Source organism: Cnephaeus nilssonii, assembly GCF_951640355.1.
Source record: "Cnephaeus nilssonii genome assembly, chromosome: 15".
Taxonomy (NCBI): domain Eukaryota; kingdom Metazoa; phylum Chordata; class Mammalia; order Chiroptera; family Vespertilionidae; genus Cnephaeus; species Cnephaeus nilssonii.
Genome location: NC_137086.1, coordinates 61,272,599 through 61,296,020, shown reverse-complemented (window position 1 = coordinate 61,296,020; position 23,422 = coordinate 61,272,599). Strand labels below are relative to the sequence as shown.

The 23,422-nt window shown below is 51.3% G+C and overlaps 3 protein-coding genes across 5 annotated transcripts in view; 2 read left to right on the top strand and 1 right to left on the bottom strand.

Annotated features, from left to right (window-relative positions):
- Positions 1–445, top strand: part of SNRNP200 (small nuclear ribonucleoprotein U5 subunit 200) — a 32,749-nt gene extending 32,304 nt beyond the window's left edge. The window contains exon 45 of the mRNA XM_079792100.1: positions 24–445. Within this exon, the coding sequence (XP_079648226.1) occupies positions 24–167 (144 nt within the window). The 3' untranslated portion in view covers positions 168–445. The remainder of the gene's footprint in view (positions 1–23) is intronic.
- Positions 446–578: 133 nt separating this feature from the next.
- Positions 579–7,189, bottom strand: CIAO1 (cytosolic iron-sulfur assembly component 1). The gene is made up of 7 exons (XM_079792105.1): positions 6,901–7,189; positions 6,005–6,153; positions 5,756–5,867; positions 5,561–5,649; positions 5,124–5,325; positions 4,416–4,503; positions 579–3,852 (listed from the first exon to the last, which is right to left on the bottom strand). Exons 1-7 carry the CDS (start codon positions 7,037–7,039, stop codon positions 3,612–3,614), a joined length of 1,020 nt encoding a protein of 339 aa, XP_079648231.1. The 5' UTR covers positions 7,040–7,189; the 3' UTR covers positions 579–3,611.
- A 155-nt stretch (positions 7,190–7,344) lies between these two features.
- On the top strand, positions 7,345–21,529 carry TMEM127 (transmembrane protein 127). 3 transcript variants are annotated; one of them, XM_079792109.1, is made up of 4 exons: positions 7,345–7,501; positions 7,868–8,179; positions 18,301–18,465; positions 19,119–21,529. In XM_079792109.1, the coding sequence occupies exons 2-4, from the start codon at positions 7,936–7,938 to the stop codon at positions 19,424–19,426; spliced, it is 717 nt and encodes a 238-aa protein (XP_079648235.1). In that variant the 5' UTR covers positions 7,345–7,501; positions 7,868–7,935; the 3' UTR covers positions 19,427–21,529. The 3 variants fall into 3 exon arrangements, with proteins under 3 accessions (XP_079648235.1, XP_079648234.1, XP_079648233.1); XM_079792108.1 differs by having other exon boundaries at positions 7,730–8,179; positions 19,119–21,528; XM_079792107.1 differs by having other exon boundaries at positions 7,864–8,179; positions 19,119–21,526.
- Positions 21,530–23,422: the final 1,893 nt, after the last annotated feature.

The following is a 23,422-nucleotide window of genomic DNA, read 5'->3' as shown; positions in this document are numbered from 1 at the left end:
TGATTCCTGCCTGCTCTCTCTAGGTGAAGCTTGACTTCGTGGCCCCGGCCACTGGTGCCCACAACTACACTCTGTACTTCATGAGTGACGCTTACATGGGATGTGACCAGGAATACAAATTCAGTGTGGACGTGAAAGAAGCTGAGACAGACAGCGACTCGGATTGAGTGCAGAGGCCTTTGCATAGAGTTGAAACTTGTACAGTTGAATGGGATTGCAGCTATGGAGACCAGGTCTGTTGGCTGGGAGAACTGGCAGTCAACGCAGGTGCCGTCCCAGCCCACCTCGTTTTCCTCTTGCTACCTTGCCATCCAAACTTTGGATCCAGTGTCTGCAGGTGTCGTGTAGCTGACACGCATAAACTGTATAGCATTTTTATGCATGTTCTTGGTAGTCTCTTTGGTTACAGAATCAAACATTCTAATAAAATAAGTTGGAGAAACCATTTGTTGTCCCAGTGATTCCAAATTAAATTTCCTTTTGCTAACCTAAGGCCCGTGGCCAAAAATATTTTTTTAACCACTGAACTTGCTCAGAAGGAATACTTCTGGAGGACAAGGCTGTTTGTTGGGCTGTCACAGGCAGCCATTTCAGCCAGTGTGGAGGAGGCGGCGTTAGGTAACGTCTCTTTAGTCAGTATTCCTGCCCCTATCTCCTTACCTGGATATCACCACCACTGCAGGAACTAACACAGCTGCAGGGACAGATCCTAGGCTAGAAATTTCTCAAGATCTGTATAGACAACCCCCGTCTCCCCCCACCTCTCCAAGGAGGCAGTACAGGAGGGATTGAAATGTACCAACTGGTACACTGATACTGTGATCCAGATCTGCAAGCTTTCTACTTCAAATTCTTGCCTTCTGCTCTTGAGGAATAACTGCATAAAATTAGGAGATGATTCTTCAGGGTAATTTCCTTAGGTCTTAGGAACCCTTTACATTATAAAAATTAAGAACCCCAAAGAGGTTATTATCCATTGATAATTTACTATATTAAAAATAAAAATAGCCCTCGTCGGTGTGGCTGTTTGAGGTTGAGCATTGTCCTGTGCACGTGTTGCTGGTTTGATTCCTGGTCAGGGCACATACCTAGCTTGTGGGTCAGTCCCTGGTGAGGGTGCGGGAGGGAGGTAACCGATTGTTTTTCTCTCCCTTCCTCTCTAAAATCAATAAAAACATTACTTCCAAAGCAAATCCAGGGAGAAGAGTGGCCTGTAACGTTTTTAAAAATCTCATTCCTGTCTGATTTAATAGAAGACGGGGATTCTTGTAGTTGCTTCAATTGTGTTATTTAAGTTGAAGTAAAGCTGACTTTATCCACATAAGCAGTTGGAAAGTAAGTTTTTATAGCCAGTTCAGGAAATTGTGGCTATTCGATGCTGTAGTGAGACTCCATAAATGATAGTTTCTTAGGTGGAATGTAGAATCTGAAACCTTATCAATGAGCTTCTTGTACTGTTACATTAAGACCCACGGTCTCTCTTACCTCTTACCCATGAGTGATTCTGTAACATCATGCATTAATCGTTTGGAAAATGCTGATTCACTGAATCAGGCAGATTTTCCAAATGTTGAAATTTCATCCTACAAATCATTTGTTGGTAACACCACCAATCTCATCAGGAGAGTCTAAGAATTGGGAAGATGGCAAGCTCATGGTGCAAGTTTTCCAAAATTCTAATTTTTGCTTGAAAGCTTGATCACTGGCAATGCTATCAGTTGCCGTGAAAGGCTCGTTCATTTCCTAGAAATCATCGGCCAAGTAGCCAAGTTTTGATACCACAATTTGCTACTTCTTTTAAGTAAAAATTGTTGATAGCTCACTCAGCCTCACATCTGCTTTTCCTCAAGACAGACCTGTGCTTCTGCATGCTGCCATTGCCATCGACGTTCCCAAGGGTCAAGATCTTATAGCTTGTATTTGTTCTTGAAGGACATTTCTAAGTGAAGTTGATAATACTGCTGTGAGAGCAAGGAAGTGAAGACTACTACAGCCCTGGCTGGTGGCTCGGTGGTTAGACCTCCAGCCCACACACCAAAGGATCACAGGTTCGATTCTGGTCAAGGGCATGTACCTGGGTTGCAGGTTCCATCCCTGGCCCCAGTTGGCCGGAGCGCATGCAGGAGGCAACCAATGGGTGACTCTCATATGGATGTTTCTCTCCCCAACTCCCTTCCATTCTTGCTAAAATAATAATGGAAAAATATCCTCGGATGATGATTTAAAAAAGAAAAAGAAAATGCAAAACTGTAACTACTAGTTGGTGCCACTACCATGGTTCCTGCCAACATGTCAACAGCTGACCTCTCAGACCCAACCTCCAGGAGCTTGGGTTGGTACTGCTCCAGCTGCCACTTCAGTCTCATTATTTCTGTTGTATAAACAATTAATGCAGGCTATAGCTTTGGGGAACTGTCCTCAAGTCAAAACCCATATGGAAATGACAGAAGAACTTGAGGTGACAGAACTGATCGCCCATGGCAGTGATTCACCACCTTTTTTTCATTATCACTCTCTTAAAGAGCTGTATCAGACTTTTTTTAAAAATCCTCACCCAAGGATCTTCTTTCCATCAATTGATTTCTAGAGTGTAAAGGAGGGAGATGGGGAGAGAAACATCGATGTGAGACGCATCGATTTGCTGTCTCCCATTCGTGCTCCTACCAAGGCTGGAGAACTTGTAACCCAAGTATGTGCCCTTGACCGGGAAGAGAACCTGGGACCCCTTGGTCCAGCGGTTGCCAACCTTTCGGACCTCACGGACCACCAGTGTCCGCGGTCTACAGGCTGACACTCTAACCACCGAGCAACCGACCAGGGCTCTATCAGACATCTTTTTCCTACTTGCCCTCACCATGAAAATTGAATACCAGATACATTGTATATTGTGTACTACAGTCCCTTAGAGGGCCACAAATCATTGTCTCTAAGATTTTCCTGTCCTTCACCGAAGAGCCAATTTACAGCCCCATTGAGAATGCATGGCCTATGGCCAATAATAATTCTCCCTTTTAGAGTTCACACCCTTCCCTTTTTGGCATTCCCCGCAAGCCACAGATACACAAAGTTTCCTAAGGGAAAGCAGAGGTGTCTTACTCTAAACTAGCCTACATTAGAAAATCTTCAATACTGAGTGAATGTCTTAAATGCAAGGACTTAGTCAGAAAGCAGGAAGGCAGGACCTATTTCAGAAAGGGACTCATCATGGAAATATTTTAAGTTGTGAATGTTCTAATAATATAAATAGGTCTTGGGACTCAGGCGGATTATTTCTATAAGGCTTACAATTTCAGAAAGGTCTGAGATACATGCCTCCAATATATAAACATGGTGATTATTAGTAGTACATTCACCCCACAAACTTTAGCACTGTGTCCTGACTGGAAGCAAAGTCCGTGGCATAACGACAAGGCACTCTTCTTCCGCAGTTCTTCACCGAGGGCCCGCGCCAACATGGGAAGGAGAGGTCCATGGCTCCGCACGTCTACCCAGGTCTGAACGGGAGAGCCACGCTAAAGGCAGGCCGGGCTGCTCTTCCAGGTCTTCTCGGGCTAGGAAAGTCTTAGGACATTTTGGGGGGGAACCATGATTCTGTCCAAAGTCAAGGTGGCTCAGAGGCCTTCAAGCCGCTGATACTTCCAGAAGGCCACCTCCCCATCATCGCTGCAGGAGGCCAGAAGCCCGCGCTCCTTGGGGTTCCAGGCTACACAGTTGACATCCTGGGAGTGGGCCTGAGGCAAGTGCGCTGTCAGAGAGAAGGTGGGCTGCTGTGGATCGGAGCCAGGGTCCTCCTCAAACACTCGGATGGCATCGTCCCCACAAGCTGTAGCCAGGGCCCCTGTCAGTGAACACCTGGGAGGAACACGTGCATCAGTGATTATGCTGGTGGCTCCTCCCTCCCCAGCCCAGCAAGTTAGTAGAGGATGCTGATTTTATAGGCCCTGGCTGGCTTTCTTCCCAAACTTCTGGCTTCAGCTAGCATGTCTTACTGAAGAGTTCCCCTAATTCATATATAGCCAGACATCAACCCCTAAGCATTCAAGTGCTGCCATCCAGGTTTCCCCCAATACAATTAACCTAAAAAACTAAGTAAGATTCTGAATGACACTTTTGTCACTTAGCATAAGCAATTTCCCTTGTCATGAAGTTTGCTTAATCATTTTTTAAAAGTGGTATAACAGGCCATTGAATTTTACCACACTTAAGCCTGTTTTGGTTACTCCCAAATGTTTGTTAATGTAAATAAAGCTGAGAGGCACATCAACTTTTTCCATTATTTAGGATTACTTCCTAGGGATAGATTCTTAGGGCCAGAACTACCAAAGGGAGAAGCAGCAGCACATGGTCTGACTTCTCTAAAATGTCTCCAAATTGGGGATTGGAGTGGAGATGGGGACAGGAGATGGAGGAATTACCAAGCAATGTCGTAGATGGTCCTGGAGTGGAAGCCTGACAAAGTGCAGATACATTTCCAGCTGGGGTCAGAGCCGCTGCACGCCACCCCTGCGCGACAGACTTCTCTTGAGTCCAAGGCACATCTGTGTCCCAGGCACCTTAGGGGTCTAAACGCCTCACTGCAGAGATTCTAATTTGCTCTTGCTTACCCTCACCCTCAATCATGAGTCCTTGTCTTCATTTCTCTGTCCCCACTCTCACCGATCTGCCTTACATACTATGGCCAGACTGGTATTTTTGCAGAATTCTGAGAAGGGAATGTCCTGTTCTTTAAAAAGAAAACTTTTGCTGCAGACTACTTAGCCTGCCTTAGAAGGCCACCCACCAGCCAGCCCAACCCACCTTATTTCCCCCAAACCCTTTATATACCTCATGCTTCACCTAAAGGAAGCACCGCTCCTGTGAGATCTAGGCTTTCCCATCTGTAATGCCTTTGCTCATGCTGTTCTGTTCTCACCCAGAGTTCTCTTCCTGTAAAATCCTACACATCCTTTCAAGTTCCGATGAAATAGCCCTTCTATGTAGCCTTCCCTGTTTCTTCCATCTCTCCGGCGCTCTCATGGCACATCTCCCTTCTACCCGTTTGCTGTGCTTCATCTGTGTCTCAGCCAGATAGACTGTCAACCTCTTAGAGAGGAGTCTTCTTAGCTCTGTGCCTGGCCCCTCACCTTGCTCATTGCCTGGCAGGTACTGGCGCCAGATGCGCACGGTACGGTCATCACTGCAAGACGCCAGACGTTGGCCACTGGGGTCAAAGGCCAAGCTCCACACTGTGGATTCATGACCCTCAAGGGTGGCACAGCATACCCAGTCATCCTCTTCCTCCCGGTATAGCTTCACCGTGTCATCATAGCTGGCAGAGGCTAATAGCTGGGGACATGGAGAAAACACACCACTTATGGCCCAGGAAGTGCCTGTGGCTCCAATACCTCTCCCTGCTAGGACAGGACAGTCCCAGGGAGCTTCTTTATAACGGGGACTAATGTCTTTTGGCCACAGGAAGTGATCTCTTTGAAAGCCAGCTGAGGCTGACAAGCCGAGGGGGGCTGGGCACACCTTCCATACCGGAATTCCTTCCCATTGAGATACTTTGCCAGACTCTTACCTCCTGGCTTGGGTGCCAGACCACATGCTTGACATCCTGCGTATGGGAATTGAGGACACTGACACATTCATACTCGTCTTCTTCATCAACTGTGGGAAGAAAACAGAAAGGAGCCACAAGCTGACCTTGTGAGGGTCATGCAGCAGATTCTCTGTCTGCTGGCTCCCAGCTGCACCTGGAGGGACCTACACTCACCTTCCCAGACCCACACACTCTTATCTCGGCTGCAGGTAGCAAGGAGGTTGCCAGATGGGGCCCAGGCCACTGACTTGACCTCATTTTCATGGCCTTCCAGAGTGGTCACACACTGTAAGAAGGGAAGAGGGACAAGAATCAATGGCATTTAAGACCCTTGGATAGACCATTGGCCCACGTTGGTTCAAGTTCCTGAACCAGTTCTGGGGAGCAAATTGTAACAATCCTGGTCCGATCCAGTCTGGTTACCTCAAAGTCATCCTGATTCTTCTTCCAAATACAAGTGGTAGCATCAAAGCTGGCAGAGGCCAGGTAATTGCCGCAGGGAGACCAGGCCACCTTCCGCACAGTGCGCTGGTGGCCTTCAGAAAGGACAGATTTGCAGATCCAGTTGCCACCTAAAAGTAGAGGCCAGGCCAGGCACTGGGGCTGGGTGCACAAGAAGACAGTGAAACACTATCACTGCCATCTGACACTGGAGCCAAGCCCAACGGGCACATTTACCAATATGCTTTTAGGAAGAAGTAACTGACTTACTTCCTCTGGAGGCATCACCTCCTAATTTAAAATGGTCAAAGGCTGCCCAGCCAGCGTGGCTCAGTGATTGAGAGTCCACCTATGAACTAGGAAGTCACAGATCAATACTATGGCTGGGGCACATGCCTGGATTGCAGGCTGCATCCCTAGTTTGGGGCGTACAGAAGGCAGCTGATCAATGGTTCTCATCATTGGTGGTTCTATCTCTCTTTCCCTTCTTCTCTGAAACCAATAAAACACACACACACACACACACACACACACACACACACACACTCTTAAATAGTCAAAGGCTGCCGAATGTCCCCTCGGGTAAAATTTAAACTTCACCGTCGTCGCAAATTACTCTGCAGGCTACTTTCCACCGCCCTTTTCTAATCGGTTTCCTGCCCCAGAAACTATCACAATTTCCTCCACAGTTCCAGGCTGTCTCCTGACGTTCTGGCTTCTAGTACTTGCCTGAAAAGTCTTTCTAGGAGTGACAAAAGTCTATCTCGAGGTGGCTTCTTCCCCCTTCTCCCTGGGCTCACCTCCAGCACAGCACCCGCATAGATAGCACTCACGCGGAACGCCCAGCGGCGGGGTCGCGCGCCCAGGCCGAGCCTTACCCTCGGTGCCCCAAATGCGGACTTTACGGTCACCCCCGCACGAAGCTAGCAGGGTTCCCGTGGGGTTCCAGGCCAGGAACCAGCAGCGCGAGTCGGGGTGCGCCGGGACACGGCCCAGCAGCACCAGCGAGTCCTTCATGGCGACCCGACGCAGTTCGTGGAGGAGTTGGACGCGTGCCCACGGCAGGCTCCACTGTGCAGATTCCGGGACCCCGATTCAGTCTCCTAGGGCGGCCGGTCCGGCCACTTCCGCCCGAGAATCCCGGTCGACCTGGGAACTGAAGTGCCCGCTAATGCAGCCGCGCTGCCCTCTGGGAGTTGTAGTCGACCTCCCACCCTGGCATAAAACGTCGCGGAACAGCTTCGAACTACCAGTCCCGTGAGGCCGTAGGGAGGCTGTGGTGCGCCGGACTATGACGCGAGCGGGGACAGGGCGGGAGCCGGAGGAGGCGGAGGCCGAGGCAGAGGCAGAGGAAACGGAAGTGGGTCGGGTCCGGGTTTGTCCGGGAGTAGTGGGTCTCTAGGGCCTGGGTCGCTTGGCCCGGGCAGCTGACGGTCCCGTGACGGGACGAGCGGCGCCACCCTTGAGGCCTGCTGACCGGTGAGGAGCAGCGATCGGCGTGGGAAGGGTCTTTTCTGGGCAGAGGTCGCACCCCAGGGCGCCGTTCCCTGATCCCGGGTCTCCGATACCCGCGGCTCAGCCTGGTCCTCCCCCGCTTGGCACCCTCTGGCTGAGACTCCGGGTCCGGTCTCTCCTCCCATCAGTAGCCCATACCCTCGCCCTCCAGCCCAGTCCTCTCCGGGTCCTCATTCCGCGCCTCCATTCCAGGCACCCAGTCACCGTCTCCGCCCCAGAATCCTGCAGCCCTCGGGGCTCCGCTCGGCCCCAGGTCCCACTCCTCCAGCCTCTGGTGTCCGCCCTGGCAGCCCTGCGGTTCCTCACCTGCGTTCTCCCTGGAACAGGCAGACTCTGCGCCCCCCGGAAGTCGGCGGCGAGCAGCAGCGACCGCGGAACGACGGCGGGCGGCCCCGGGCATGTATGCCCCGGGAGGCGCAGGGCTGCCCGGCGGGCGCCGGCGGAGGAGCCCGGGAGGCAGTGCTCTGCCCAAGCAGCCGGAGCGTAGCCTGGCCTCGGCCCTGCCGGGCGCCTTGTCCATCACGGCGCTGTGCACTGCCCTCGCTGAGCCTGCTTGGTTGCACATCCATGGTGGCACCTGTTCCCGCCAGGAGCTGGGCGTCTCCGACGTACTGGGCTATGTGCATCCGGACCTGCTGAAAGGTAAGGCCGCCGCGCCGGAGCCTCTTCTTCCCGGGCGACCCGGGGCTCCTCGGCGGGGAGCAGAATGGGGTGTGGCTGGAGAGCTGACAGCCAGGGCAGGACTTGGTTGAAGGAAACAGACCCTTTGCTGCCTGGTGGTCCGGCCCCTCGTTAATTAGATGTTATTCAGCCAAGCACCTGCTTTTCACTCCATGCTCATAGTCTGCTGCTCTTTAGGATTCTGCCCAAGGAAGGGCGCAGTATAGGAAGAAAAGATAAGGATGCTGGGCATTAAAACTAGCTAAGGAATCTCTGGGATGCGGGGAGATTTCTTTGGGTCAGCTGATTGATGGAGAAAAAGAACTTTTAATATGCTTAGACTTTAAAATATATTTTCAAATTCTACAGTAGTTGGGTTTTTATTCTAGAAAAAGGAAGTCTGTGGCATTTTAGATAACCAGGAGTCAGTTCCAGCCTCGGTAAAAGTTGGAACTTGGCTCTCAGAACCATACACCTGACGAGGTGAGGTTTCTTTGCTCAGCCAGGTGTGCAGAGGAAAGGGGAAAGAGACTAGGGACTGGTCTCCTTACTGGACACAGGGAGGCCACAGCCTGGCGGGGGTGGCTGCTGTCCCAGGGAGCCAATAGTTGCTCCTGCCCAGCTCTGACTCCATCAGGGAGGGTGCAGGCTGTGTAGTGTGAGCGCAGCATTGCACTGCCTGGCTTTTACCGGAAAAACAGTCAGTGGACCCCACACTGCCCTTGGTACCAGCACCGTTCATCGTCCCCACGGTCTTTTGAACCATTCTTGAAGGATTTCTCTTTTCTCCCTGTGCCACTCTCTGGCTGTGATGTGTTCCAGCTGTCTGCTATGCCATGTCTCAGAGGCCCTTCCTGGAGATACCTTCACGTCGTCTCTTTAAGGACTCAGACACTGGGGTTTGGTGAAAAGGTCAAGTTCTCCTCTGTGCCTTGGATCTTATACCACTTTTTGCAGGTCTAGGCTAAAAAGCTGTGTCGTTGTGGCCTAACATCTTTCTCTGCGAGTTCTCTGTTTTGTATCTCTCTCTCTCTTTTTTTAAGGGTTTTTGAGGTTTTAGAATGATTTACAGAACAGGATGGGGCTTCTAGTTTGTTTCCAGGTTCTTTCCTGATGATAGTCTTCGCTGGGTTGGCTCATTAAGACAGAGGTTATACATATGATGGAGGCCTTGTGACACGCAGCTTTTTCTCTGGCGTGTAGCTGATGGAAGAAAGGCCATCGAGCTGGAGTTGAATCTGGATGGTTTTTCCCTCAGCACATTTCCCTCATTTGCCTTCTTTGAAACTCAGCTGCCACCACTTCATCCAGACCTTTGCACTTGACCCCCTGGTGTTTCAGTGTTTTCAGAGCTTGGTGTCACCTACAAACTGGGAGACAGTTCCCAATGCTTCTCCCTTTCAGCTCATTCCTAGGGAGGCTCATGAAGTTTGTGTGATAGGGGAGAGGCAGTGTGATCCGAGGTCCTTATTTCAGAGATCCAAGAAGCTGTGTCTCCAGAAGTGAAGTCACATTTCTCCAGGGCCACACAGCTGGGAGTGGTATAGCTGCGTCTGCCTCATCTACTGACTCAGTATAAAGTGATACTGTCTCATTTATCTTTTTTATCCTTTATTTCAGCTGTCAGGAATGATCTCAGGGTTATTGTGCTTTGGTGTACATCCTTGTCAAAACCCTGTAAAAAGTAAAAATAAATTCTTGGTGCAGGTTCTTCTTTGTTCATATATATATATATATATATATATATATATATATATGTATAAAGTCACATTGCCACCCTAGCTGGTTTGTCTCAGTGGATAGAGAATTGGCCTGCGGACTAAAGGGTACCAGGTTTGAGTCCGGTCAGGGGCACATGCCCAGGTTGCGGGCTCGATCCCCAGTGGGGGACTGCCAAGTCTCTGCAGGTGACAGGGAGTGAGCTGGGCCAGCAGGCTTTAGAGCTGTACCTTCCTGTTTCTCAGCCCGCTGAGTGCCAGGCATTGTGCTCAGCACACTTCATGCCTGCCTTTAGTTTATCCTAAACAGCACCTTCAGCCCTAACCGGTTTGGCTCAGTGGATAGAGCGTCGGCCTGCGGACTCAAGGGTCCTAGGTTCGATTCCGGTCAGGGGCATGTACCTTGGTTGCGGGCACGTCCCCAGTGGGAGGCGTGCAGGAGGCAGCTGATGGGTATTTCTCTCTCATCGATGTTTCTGGCTCTCTATCCCTCTCCCTCTCTGTGGAAAATCAATAAAATATATTTTTAAAAACCCCCAAAAAACAAAAAAACCAGCACCTTCATTTGGGACTGTCATCACCACCACTTCACAGAGGTCTTAGGCTCAGGGAGGTCAAGTGACATGCCCGAGGCCACACAGCTAATCTCCATGGCCTGGCCTCCACTCTTACCTTGTACCTCAGTGCCCTCCAGCTTCTTTTCCTTTTGTCAAAGCTGTCCAAGGCTTTTTACTTCCCCATTCTAGTTGAGTTTTTATCACAAGCCCAGCCCAAGCTGTGCTTTTTATTCCTCATCATCTCCATCGGCTCAAGTTGGTGATCTTGAGACAAGATCTGTCACTCGCAGAGCCCTGGAGGCTTTAGCAAATGCAGGCTGCCTCCGATAATCCCCATCCTGAGTTTTCCTACTTCCCAGGGGTGCCAGCTCCTCACAGTGCTCTTCAGCCTGGGCTCAGGTCCAGCGATATGCTCAGACCTCTAGTGGCCCCAAGCAGTGGGGGGGGGGGGGGGGGCCCAGATAATCATTCCCTCTGCACACCAATTCCTCTGCCTCTCAAGTGTGGCAGTGAAGGGCAGCACTGACAGCAGCCTTGGGAAGTGCCTTTGAAGAATGAGGAAGTCTGGGATTTGAAGTCTAGTGAGTCATGATTGCCACTGGAAGTTCAAGGGCCAACCAGAGGGCCTGTATGTCGGGGGGGGGGGGGGGGGCGGGGGTAGTGACTGATGCAATTGGCACTTCCAGGTCCTGCTGGGCCTGTCCTCTGGGGCAGCTTGGCTAGGACCATTGGTATCTCTGGTGATGGGCCAGCCAGGCACTCTAGGGGGCCCTGTTGGAATCTTCTGTCGGAAGCCTGTCTGGAAGCTAAAGTCTCAGTGGGGAGAGGCTATGCAGGTGGGGCGGATGAGTGCTGGGAAGGACGGGGCTGGGGCCAGGGTGATGGGGCAGTGTCTCTAACTCACAGGGACTCCAGTGAGGGGAAGTGAAGGGCAGTGGGACAGAAAAAGGGAACTGGCCAGAGGCCACTTCAATCTGTTTGGGTTGGGAGGGGCTGGGCGCAGTGGGCAGGTAGACAGGAAGAGCCAGGCCTTCAAAACAGATCCTGCCCCATGACTCACCAGTGAGTGACCTTGAGCCAAAGTCAGTGCTTTGGGATCCTATTACACAAGCAGCTTCCTCTTCTCTGGTCACTGGAGGGGGCCATCGAGCAATAGTTACCAAAATAAACAGGCCACAACGCCACTGGAAGTTAGGATGTGTTCTGTCTGACCCGAGTGTGGTGAGCTGCACCACTGGTTTGAATTTAAAATGAGGACCTTGCCCCATGAGTCCTTTTTCCTCAGAAATAACATAATGCCTGCACACATTTGGGAATTCTGTTTCCCTTAGCAGCCGTCTCAAGGGAGCAGATAGTTGTGGTCCTTCCCTCCACTCTGATGTCTGGCAGGAAGGAGAGAGTACTGAGATCCTGACCCAGGGGAGCCTGAGTTTGGTCTGAGGGGTCCGAGGTGCTCTGCCTGTCTTCTGTGTGCGCTGAGACCCGCTGAGAGACCGCCTGGGCCGGGGGGCAGATCCTGGGCTATCTATTAGCATCTCTCCAAGGGACGTTCACATTTGGCTTTCCATTAAGCCTGAGGGTTTGCTCACAGCTTTGGAGTGGGGAAAGGCAGTCACATAGAAACTAAACCTGTTTGAATTTGGGCCAAAAGCCGTAGTCCTCATTCTTCTGGTGGGGCACACCCTTAGTCTGGCTTTAGCAGGCGCTTTCTCTGGCCCACACTGACTAAGCAGGAAGGCACACCAGGGCTGACATGCTGTGGCCCCGGGAGGGAGCGGGGCAGCCACCACGCAGGCTGCTGAGCACTCCCTCTCGGTGTGCCCCTGGAGATGGGGCAGGCAGTACTGCCTTCATTTGACAGATGAGAGAGCAGAGACCAGGGGCAGTTAAGTGACTTGCTCACAGTAACACGGTCTATGGTAGGTCTCGGATTTGGTGCCAAGTCTGGTGCCTTTCTGATTTCCCTACTGCTTCTGATGGCTGCAGAAGCTTACACCATCCCAACCAGCTTTTGCCTAATAATTCCCGGTATGAGCACTTCTCTTTGTTCAATGGCCCACACATGTTTTGCCTGGAAGGGATTTTGTGCTCTCAGCTGTTCTGCGCTCAGCAGCTACTGGCTCTGAGAGCATTTATACTAACCACTCACATGCCACGTGTTAGCATTTGATGCATTGTCTCCATGGGTGATTCTGGCATCACAATGCAAGGGAGCCTGACCTAGGTTGGGAGTCTAGCTTTGGTTTGGAGTCCAGTCCTGCGTTGTGGGACCTTGAAGGAAGTCACTTAACGTCCTGGAACCTCCAGTCCCTCATCTGAGCTGCATGGTGGATCCCCAGTGTGAGGCCTAACTAAGGTAATGTTTGACCTGTCAGTGTGCACAGGCTCTTCCTGGAGGGGACAGAAGAAACTGCCAATAATATTTGTCTCTCGGGAGGGGCAGTTTGACGTGTGGAAGGGAGGGATGTTCTCTCTGAAGCTTCATATCCTGTGAGACTCTTCCTTACTATGAAAACCAGAGGCCCAGTGCATGAAATTCGTGCATGGGTTAGGTCCTACTCCTGGCCTGCGATCAGGGCCATCTTCCCCAGCTGCCATCAGCCAGCCCCACCCCCCATCACCACCCACCCCCGGTCCCCTGTTTGCCATCTTGCACTCGAGGTGGGCCTGGCCCAGGATATACTTAGAGCCCATGTAGAAGGCTGTGACCCTCCCCCCTGCCGCCGCCCCCCCCCTCCCGTGGAGGCCCGTTCACAGGAGGTGCTTTTGTGTGGAATTTCTTTCAGATAAGGGATGGGGTATGGACCCAATGCCAGAGAGGGTTCCAGGGGGCCGGTGGTGCTATCAGGGTCACGCCTGAACGTTCACTGCGTTTATTCGCTGGAGGATTCTACTTGTAGGGTCCTGGGGCACGATAACCCATCCCACAAAAAGGTCCCATTAGATTTCAGGTTGTATCACCACTGAAGAGGGTAAGATCAGGTGCTTTAAGCAGAGAAAATGGAATTCTGAACAGGGTTAGAATTCAGTAGCATCTGGAGACAGGTTTCTCAACAACCCACCTAACCAACGCCTGCTACCTTGCTGATGGCTTTTCCCTCCCCCTCAGGGAGCAGGTGGGGAGGAGTGAGGAGCAACTTGTCCGCAGCTGTGGGCAGGCCTGTGTCTTGGCTGTGGGAAAGAATGCCAGCTTCCCCGGGGAGGGACCGAGAGTTTGGCTGTTCCCTCCGCTCGCTAGCCCCGCCCCCCGCTGCTGGTCACCCTCTGTGTGTGGGGTGACCAGCAGCCGCCCACATCTGCCACCACCCACCCCTGATTCCCCGTTCCCCATTAGGCAATCAGAGCCTGCTGGCCGGCTGGCCGGGGGAAGGGACCGAGAGGTTGGCCCTGATGGGGCGATCGATCGGGGCCTGGGGCTGGGGGCAGCTCCTGCGTTGAGCGTCTGCCCCCTGGTGGTAAGTGCACGTCATAGCGACCGGTCATTCCACCCTTCGATTTGCATAATACCCTTTCATTATATTACTAGAGGCCCGATGCACAAAATTCGGGCAAGAATAGGCCTTCCCTCCCCCAGCTGCCGGCACCGGCTTCTGGCACCCAGGACCTGGCTCCCCTCCAGCCACCGGCAGGTACCCAGGGCCCAGGCTTCCCTCATAGCCCCGGCTTTTTCCGGAAGGACGTCCAATCTAATTAGCATATTATGCTTCTATTATTATAGATTATATAGGATAAGTGTATTATGGAAGACGAGACACATGGGAATGTATATAATAGATGTACATTTTTAAGGATGATAATAAAATGGACATCCTGTACACATTATGCAGCCTAAGAAAGTAGCTTTGAAGCCACCGAGTGTTACTTTTTTGCAGTTAAAACTAGTTGTTAAATTAAAACTTAGTGTTTTTTAAAATATATTTTTATTGATTCTTAGAGAGAGAGAGAGAGAGAAACATCAATGAGAGGGGCTGCCTCCTGCAGGCCCCCTGCTGGGGATCAAGTCCAGTGACCTCTTGGTGCCTGGGTCGATGCTCAAACACTGGGCCACACTGGCTGGTCAAAACTTAGTGGATTTTTAAGAACCTCAATTAAAGCCCAAGTGCCTGGCCGTATTTGTGGATGGATCACGAGAATTCTCGTGTTTTCTGTTCTAAGGCTTGTGGCCAATCATGAGAATTCTTTAAAAAGATATTAGCTTGCCGAAACCGGTTTGGCTCAGTGGATAGAGCGTTGGCCTGCGGACTCAAGGGTCCCAGGTTCGATTCCGGTCAAGGGCATGTACCTTAGTTGCAGGCACATCCCCAGTAGGGGGTGTGCAAGAGGCAGCTGATCGATGTTTCTCTCTCATCAATGTTTCTAACTCTCTATCCCTCTCTCTTCCTCTCTGTAAAAAATCAATAAAATATATTTTTTTAAAAGATATTAGCTTGTAAGAACATGTAATAAATAACTTCAAAATGCAATGGGTATTTAATTTTAAGGCGTGCCTTTAACATTTATGTACAACGTTTTTTTGTACTCGCTCATTAGAAACTTATCTGGCCACTGGGTAAAGCTAGCAATAAAACTACTGGTCCGCAATGTGTTAAGTAATCTGAGCACAGCCTGCTGCAGAGTGGAGTGTGCTGCAAGCCCTTGCACCCTGCTGCTCCAGGTTATTCTTGGAAGCACTAGAAGAAAGAACACTTTCATCCTGCCCCATCCCTGCTCATGCCACGCGGATCAAGAACTATCTCAGAGAGCTTTTAACAATATTCAAAGTAAAGCCAGGAGCCAGTCCCCGTCTCCAGGAGCTCTTCCTTCAGCGAAACCTCCTGCAGGCCCACAGCACAGTCTCAGGCTTGTAGGGCTGGACGAAACCGAGCCTGGGCCTGGGCCTGGTCACTGGCAGAACCATACACAGACAAGCCTCCTGGTAGTAAGTGAACACCAGGTTGGATGATCGCGCCCAAAACAGATGGTCAGCTGACAAGAGAGTGACAGATAGTTCTAAGGACAGCTTAGTGGATGACATAAAGCTAGATCGCGGCATGAGTCTGGAATGGGCTCAACCACCATCTGCCTGGTGAATTCTGAGCCTGAGGCAGGGAGTGCGTGCTGTCACTAAGGCCCAGGGTCTCCTGGTATCTGCTCTGGTTCTGTGGTCCGGATGCCGGGCCCTCTGCCAAGCACCCATGATGCCATTGACATGGTTTGAGTCTGCTTTGTTGGGTTTAGGTCTACACCCTGGGTTCTTGGCCTTTTCTTCTCAGTGCCCTGTCCTCCAGGCCCAGGATTTGTGTTTCTTGGAGTGTAAGGCTTGGGCCACCTTGCATGGGAATTACCTGGGCTGCTTATTAAAATCCATATTCCTAGGCCCTGCTCCAGACTGAGAGCTTCGAGTTTCTGAGGCCTGGGCACGTGCTTTCAGCCAGCACCCCAGGGACTGACATGCGCACTGGAGAGTGATGACCACCATCTCCCAGCCTCAGCCTGTGGTCAGGACTCAGGAGAGGAGCCTGTAGTCTAAGCCAGCGCTTCCCAGATTTTCCTAAATCACGTGATGACCCATGACCTAAATGAAAGAAGAGCCCGCCAATGGCTGGAACAGAGGAGAGCGGGGAAGGCACGTTTCCTACTTTTTCTTGTAGCTTCAAACAGCTTCTTTTCAGATCAGCCTTTCTGTCCGTTTCTAGGAGCTGTGGCATTCTGCACAGATGTCACAGGGTCTGACACTGTTTGGGCGGAATTTAAAAGAATGAGAATGGTATGATGTCCTGGAGGGGTAACTAGGTGGCTGTGTGTCTGGTGTACAGGTGTTGGGTTCTCCCTTCACCGTGACCCTGGGCGACTCTGAATGTGGGGTCTCCTTTTTCAGCATCTTCCTTGGCCTTGGTTTGCTCCCGCGCTTTGGGGGAGTGTGTGCCCTGACTGGCTTTGCACTTGTTTTATTTTATTTTTTTAATTTATTTTATTTTTTTAAATTTATTTATTTATTTATTTATTTATTTATTTATTTATTTTAATTTCTTTATTGATTAAGGTGTCACATATTTGTCCTCATCCCCCCATTCCCATCCCCCACCCCATCCCCACGGATGCCCCCACCCCCCTGTTGTCCTTAACCATTGGTTAGGCTTGTATGCATGCATACAAGTCCTTTGGTTGATCTCTCCCCGCTACCCCCACCCTCCCCTACCCTCCCTCTGAGGCCTGACAGTCCGATCGATGTCTCCTTGTTTCTGGGTCTGTTCTTGTTCATCAGTCTATGTTGTTCATCATTTCCCCCAGATGAGTGAGATCATGTGTTACTAGAAATATACTTATAAGAACCGAATGTGCGACGAGCAATAATAGTTATGCTGACAGGCAAATGAATCAGTTAGTAATAAGTTTCTTTCTGGACCAACAGTTCTTTTGAGACCCAATTTCAATGTCCACCCGTTCCTTATGTGTACATGTCAGTACTGACTTTTCAGCTCTGGATGGTGGACAAATGGTGGTAATGCAGGTCCGACTCCCTCTGGTTTGGTCTCACCCGGACCCAGGGGCGCGCGGCCTCACCCGGACCTGGGACCCAGCATCACCCGGGCCCCGGGGCGCATGGCCTCCCCCGGACCCAGGTGTGCGCGGCCTCACCCGGTCCCGGTTTGCACTTGTTTTAAAAGGCGTTTGGTACTCAGTGTCTGAGCTCCTTAGGCATTCGTGGTATAAACCTAGTTGCGTCTTAGCTTTCCCACTTCTGGCTGACACTTCAGCTTACTCAGTCTGATAAGGCACTTCTAAGCCCCTTTATGTTCCAGTTTCCAGAATTGTGTTTTGCCCCTCTCCCTGTGGTGTGGGTTTATGTCTTTAAAAAGTTTTGTTTCGTTTTGTTTTAGTAGGGTTCAGAGAGTGAACAAAAATAAATGTGGCCGAAACCGGTTTGGCTCAGTGGATAGAGCGTCGGCCTGCGGACTGAAGGGTCCCAGGTTCGATTCCGGTCAAGGGCATGTACATTGGTTGCGGGCACATCCCCGGTAGGGGGTGTGCAGGAGGCAGCTGATCGATGTTTCTCTCTCATCGATGTTCCTAACTCTCTATCCCTCTCCCTTCCTCTCTGTAAAAAATCAATAAAATAAAAAAAATAAAAATAAAGTGAAGATCCAGCCTACCACCTTTCCTAACTTATTTAGTGCACTCTTGTAAGGATATATTTTTCTAAATGGCTTCAGATTCTTTTTGAACACAAACGGGGAGGAATGAGTGGCTGAATGGAGAATCGACATTGATCGGCCTCTGGCCTTGCCTCTCTGGCCATCTCAGCGCAGCAGTTAGTGGGCTCCTTCTGCAGCCCAGGAGAATGGGTTGACATGTCAGATTAATTGTCAGTGTCTTTGAAAATGCTTAGAAGATCATGGCCAGTACAACAAAGTGGAGGCCTGCACTTAGACTAGGGTTTGTTTTTTTTTAATTTAATTTTTTTTAATTGATTTCAAAGAGGAAAGGAGAGCGAGATAGAAATATTAATGATGAACGAGCCTGCAACCCAGGCATGTGCCGTAGCCAGGAATCGAACCGTGACCTCCTGGTTCATAGGTCGATGCTCAACCACTGAGCCACACTGACAGGGCTAGACCGGTTTTTTGGAAGGGAAGGAGTTGAGTGTGTGGAAGCAGTGGCCAGGGTTCCTGTCTGCCAATTCGGGTGCTGTCCCACCTCTGTGGGCTAGCTGGGAGCAAGAGTTATGAGCGATTTCTCTAGGACTCCCCTGGCACTCCAGGACTGTGGCTGAGAGGGACAAACTCCTCCCAGGTGGGGACTCCAGGGTGCTGCTTGGGGTCCTGAAGATCTGGTTTTCCCACTACAGACTTCTGCATGAATCCCCAGACGGTGCTGCTCCTGCGGGTCATTGCCGCCTTCTGCTTCCTGGGCATCCTGTGCAGTCTCTCCGCATTCCTCCTAGATGTCTTTGGGCCCAAGCATCCAGCCCTGAAGATCACCCGTCGCTATGCCTTTGCCCACATCCTCACAGGTAAGTCCAGGACTGCTCCCAGGGTGGGAGGAACTGCCACAGGATGGGAGCACCGTCTGGGGTTGTAGGTGGGGATGATGGGCTTTCTCTGAGCAGGCATCGGTCCAGATGCTCATTTCAACTCTAGCCTTTCCTGGAGCACTGGGCGTGATAGCAGCTTGCTTTAATTCCCCAAGAAATCTCACAGCTCTCCAAGAACTGGGTTTGAAGCTCAGTTGGGCTCCTGGGGCCTGGAATGAGCAGAGTGTCTCACTGTGTCTCCCCTGGAGTTCCTGGTCTCATCGCATTCTTTCCTCCCCTTCTGCTTCCCCACAGACTGGGCTGGGTGTTGATTTATATGTGGTGGTGTGAACTCCAGTCCCAAACTGCATGGCCTTGTCTGTGTCTTTCAAGCACTCTGACTTCTAGCAGCCCTCAGGTTCCATCTCCAGATTCTTAAGATGGAGAGACTTGACTGGCCCAGATGGGTCGTGCATCTGTCCCAGCCTCCACCCAAGAACCCCATGGCCCAGAGAGCTCCTCCTTGCAGGATCCAGGGCCATGCAGGTTCTCTGACACTGGGGTTTGGGTGGAGAGGCTGCAGTTGGTTCCTTAATCATCCCAGCTGCAGGATGCCTGCTAACCCCTTTCTGTGCTGTCCCTCTGTCCCCCAGTCCTGCAGTGTGCTACCGTCATCGGCTTTTCCTACTGGGCTTCCGAACTCATCCTGGCCCAGCAGCAGCAACATAAGAAGTACCATGGTTCCCAGGTGTATGTCACCTTTGCTGTTAGTTTCTACCTGGTGGCAGGAGCTGGTGGAGCCTCAATCCTGGCCACAGCAGCCAATCTCCTGCGCCACTACCCGACAGAGGAGGAGGAGCAGGCGCTGGAGCTGCTGTCTGAGATGGAGGAGACCGAGCCCTACCCCTCGGAATATGAGGTCATCAACCAATTCCAGCCGCCCCCGGCCTACACACCCTAATGCCAGCCTAGGCCTTCCTACCTGCTCCCACTCGGCGGCTCCTCCCACAGAGGAGTGCCTTCCCCCAGCAGGCCTCACTGGTAGGATCCTGAGCATCTTCACCAAACCTTCCCCAGGAGAGAGACTGCCTTTTGGGTTGTACATGTATCCTTGCTCTTGAAACCTGGGGTTCATGGATTTCATATCATGCACTGTTTCCCCTCTTGCCACCTTCCTGTCCCTGAGGTCACTAGTCATTACCAACCAGGGATGGTCATACACATTTTCTCCCTTCATGGGCCATATCTTTCACACCAGAACTTTCTTTCCTGGGGAGCTACTGACAGTGGACTGTCTCAGAAAGAGGTGTCAACAGGGCCCAAGAGAAAGGGGACTGTGCCCTGCAGGCTTCCTTCATAGTGGTCAGCGTCTATTCCACAGCTGCAGCTGTGGGCTGACCCCGCCCCATTCCTTCTCAGAGTGCCCAGTGGCAGGCCGCCCGCTCTGGAAATCTCTGCACTTTAGTCTTTGGACTTCCCATCCTCTGTGTTCTGGTTTGATGGGAGACGGAATTGCTGTTGGGAAGCAGAGCAAGTCTTGTCCCGACCCTGCCCTGGCTTAGGTGGCTGGAGCTCAGGAAAGGAGAGCAGTGGGTATGGGCCTGAGGCCTCCTGGTACCCAGAAAGGATCAGAGTGAAGGGGCTGAACCTCCCCAGCCCCTTCACCTTTTAAAATTGAGTGGTTTTAAAAGGAAAAAACAAAACCAAGCAACAGCAACAATCATCTGTTTTTAAACTAGCGACAAGACTTGTCATTTTATCGATGTTTATCCCATTCTTTTGGGCTCTGCACTGTTTTGAGCCACAGCTCCTTACAGCCCACAGTAGTTTCTCCCTGAACTTCTTCCAGCAGAATGCATCCCTCTTCCCTTACTCCCTCACTCCCAGGGCCTTCCTGTGGAACCCAGAGCCCCCTCAGCAGAGGGGCTGAGGACTAGGGCCTGGCTGGCTGGCCAGCGTGGTGCTCCTCAGGACTGTGGACTGAGATGTAACCTGGCCTCCGTGCAGGAACAGAGGTCACAGCAGGGCACTCTCCACATAGGAATCACAACCAGTGGCCCCGTTGCGGGAGGACGGCAGAGCTGGCTGTGTCCTTTAGGCTTAGTGCCTCTCCTAAACTGTGACTTGGGGCAACAGCTTGCTGCATGCCCCCTCCCCTTCTTGAATGTCCTCTGGCCTTGCATTGTGCTACTTGCTGGTTCTTTCTTGCCCAGCCATCATTCTGGCTTTCTTGTTTGCCACACATGGCTCTGGGTCTGGCTGAATTTTCTGCCCTGAGATCAGCATAAAAGTAGGAGAAACTCGAGAAACCATCAGTATGGATCCAGATGGCCAAGCGTCTTTGGAATCAGTGTTCATTGCGGAGCTGAAAAGCAGATGGGTCCCAATCTCCTCCTGCAGGTGACCGAGCAAGACCAGAGAGTGGACACTGCTATTGAACGGTGGCTAGGAAGGAACATTATGTGCCTCATCCTTGGGCAAGACCACCTGGGGATGTCTGGACAGACATCTGTGTGGGTGGTGAAGCCCATGTCTGCACATGAATGGTGGCTGCCTGGAGTTCACTGTGATGCCAAAGTGTGTCCCATTGTGACTGTCACCCCAGACTCCACCGTTAGGCAGGAAAGACTGCCATGTGGTACCTACGCACAAAGTCAAGGAGTTGCATTGCCTTGTCTTTCTATCAAGTCCGAGTTTGTCTGGCAGATAGCTAGGGTGTGGCCAGCTCTCGCTGACCTTGGGTGCTTGGGTGTCTGAGGGGCAGATCAGGAGATCAGGCACCGGACACGCATGCCAAAATGACCGGTCATCTTGTGAGGCCTCTAGACATGACCCTGTGGACTGTTCCATGTAATTCAGAACCCTCCTTTTATTAACTGTCCACGCCTCCAGCCTTTCTCTTCCCCCTGCTATCCTGACACTGTCATATATATCCCCCTGGTTGTGTTTTTTCTTTTTTTCTAGGAAAAACAAATAAAAACAAAACAAATGAACAGAAACCACAAGTAAGAATGTAAATGCCAGTGGCTCCCTGTCGTTTTTCTGTCACAACTTCCCTGAGTTGGTTTGCTCCATCCTCTTGGAGAAGCAGGAGAAATTGATGAAGTGCGTAATTTAAAATGTCAGAGGGCCAGGCCGGTGTGTCTCCGTGACTGCGTCCACCTATGAACCAGGAGGTCCCGGTTCAATTCCTGGTCAGGGCACATGCGTGGGTTAAGGGTTCGATTCTCCATTAAGGGAGCATGCAGGAGGCAGCCGATCAATGATTCTTATCATTGATGTTTCTCTCTCCCTCTCCCTTACTCTCTGAAATTAATAAAAATACATCTGTATAAAAAACGTCAGGGAGTGCATGTGCCTACTCTGGGCAAGACACTTCCATTTAGAAGCTCATCTAACAGACCCTCCCATCGCCGGGCGCTGTGGAGCCCCAGTGGGTGAGCTGCAGAGGAGAATTCTTGTCCTGTATGGGGAGAAATAGACCCAGGGCGAGGACTGCCGAAGAAACCTTCTTTTGAAACCATAGGGAGTGGTTACTTCCTTACTGGGAGAGGCGTGTGAGTGCCAGTAGTCCGGGATGTGACCTGCAGGAGAGCCTTCACTGTTGGTTCCTTACAGGGCTACCCACATTCCATTCATTTCTACACTCAGCTGACATGCCGGGCCCCCAAATGTGCATCACAGTAAAAGATCTTAGGGCTCCCTTTGAGGAACAGCCTGTTTTGGTGGTTTTAAACATTTTTATTTTTATTCCTGGGAAGAGCACACATCTTTCTCGGGGGCTAGGAATGTGTCCTCTCCCATTTCATTTCAGGAATTTATCAATGATTGTTGATAAATGATGATTGTTGCTGCGACTTATGCTTTATCCAAAGCATGTGAGATACCATGAGGGAAACACCATGACCCTCAGGACCCTGTCTCCAAGGGCTTTATAGTCTCAGTTCTGGAGATGGACTTGTCCACGGAAAGGCAGTGAGTGGTCCAGTGGACAGCTGGGAAGGGGGCTGTACCAAGCGGGCTGTGCCCGAGGCTCTGACCTGAGTATCAGAGGTTTCCTGATGGCAGCTGGAGCCAGGTTCAATGTGAGAGTATTCGGAGGTGGGGTGAGGCAATTCCTGAGGAGGGGCTAGCAAGGGTGAGGCACAAATGGTGGCCAAGGTGTGGCGAGAGTAGAGGTTTAGCAAGGTGAGGGGGCCCATTGAAGGCACTAAAAGTGGGGAGCCCTGGAAGGGATGGTTCTGAGAAAAAAAAGGACCAGGTTTTTCTTTTTCTTTTTTGTTAATCCTCACCCGAGGATATTTTTTCCATTGATTTTTAGAGAAGGGAGGGAGGGAGAGAGAGAGAAACATCAACGTGAGGGAGACACATCGATTGGTTGTGTCCAACTAGGGCTCAGGATCGAATCTGCAACCCACGTACATGCCCTTGACCAGAAATCAAACCTATGACCGATGCTCCAGCCACTGAACCGCACTGGCCAGGCCAAGAAAGGATCAGGTTTTTATTTTTTTAAAAATCAGGTTTTTCTTAATGACTGGTGACAGTGTGAGGAGGGAGCCTTGTGTTAGTGAAGAGTCTGAGGGCCTGGGAAGGGAGGCATGGATGGGAAGTGGTGTGGAGTCCTGGAACCTGGCCAAAGGGGAGGAGGAGAGCAGTCAGAGTTGGCCCCAGTCTGTTGTCTCAGCAGGTGGAGTGGGGAACCTAGGAGCCCCAGTCCCTGCCGACTTGTCACAAGCTGGAAAGTGGAGGCAGTGCTGCAGGCTGAGAAGGACTCAGCGTGAGAAGATGCAGGATGTGAAGGGCAGCAGGAAACATGGAGGCCCTGGAGCCCAGCTGTGTCTCAGAGTTTGGTAATGGAAGAACTTTCAAAGAGACATCTGCTCCATCTTGTTTAAGGCCTGCAGGGCTCTATGAGGATGGGGCCCAAAGGGGAAGGGCTCAGGCAGCCCTGTTC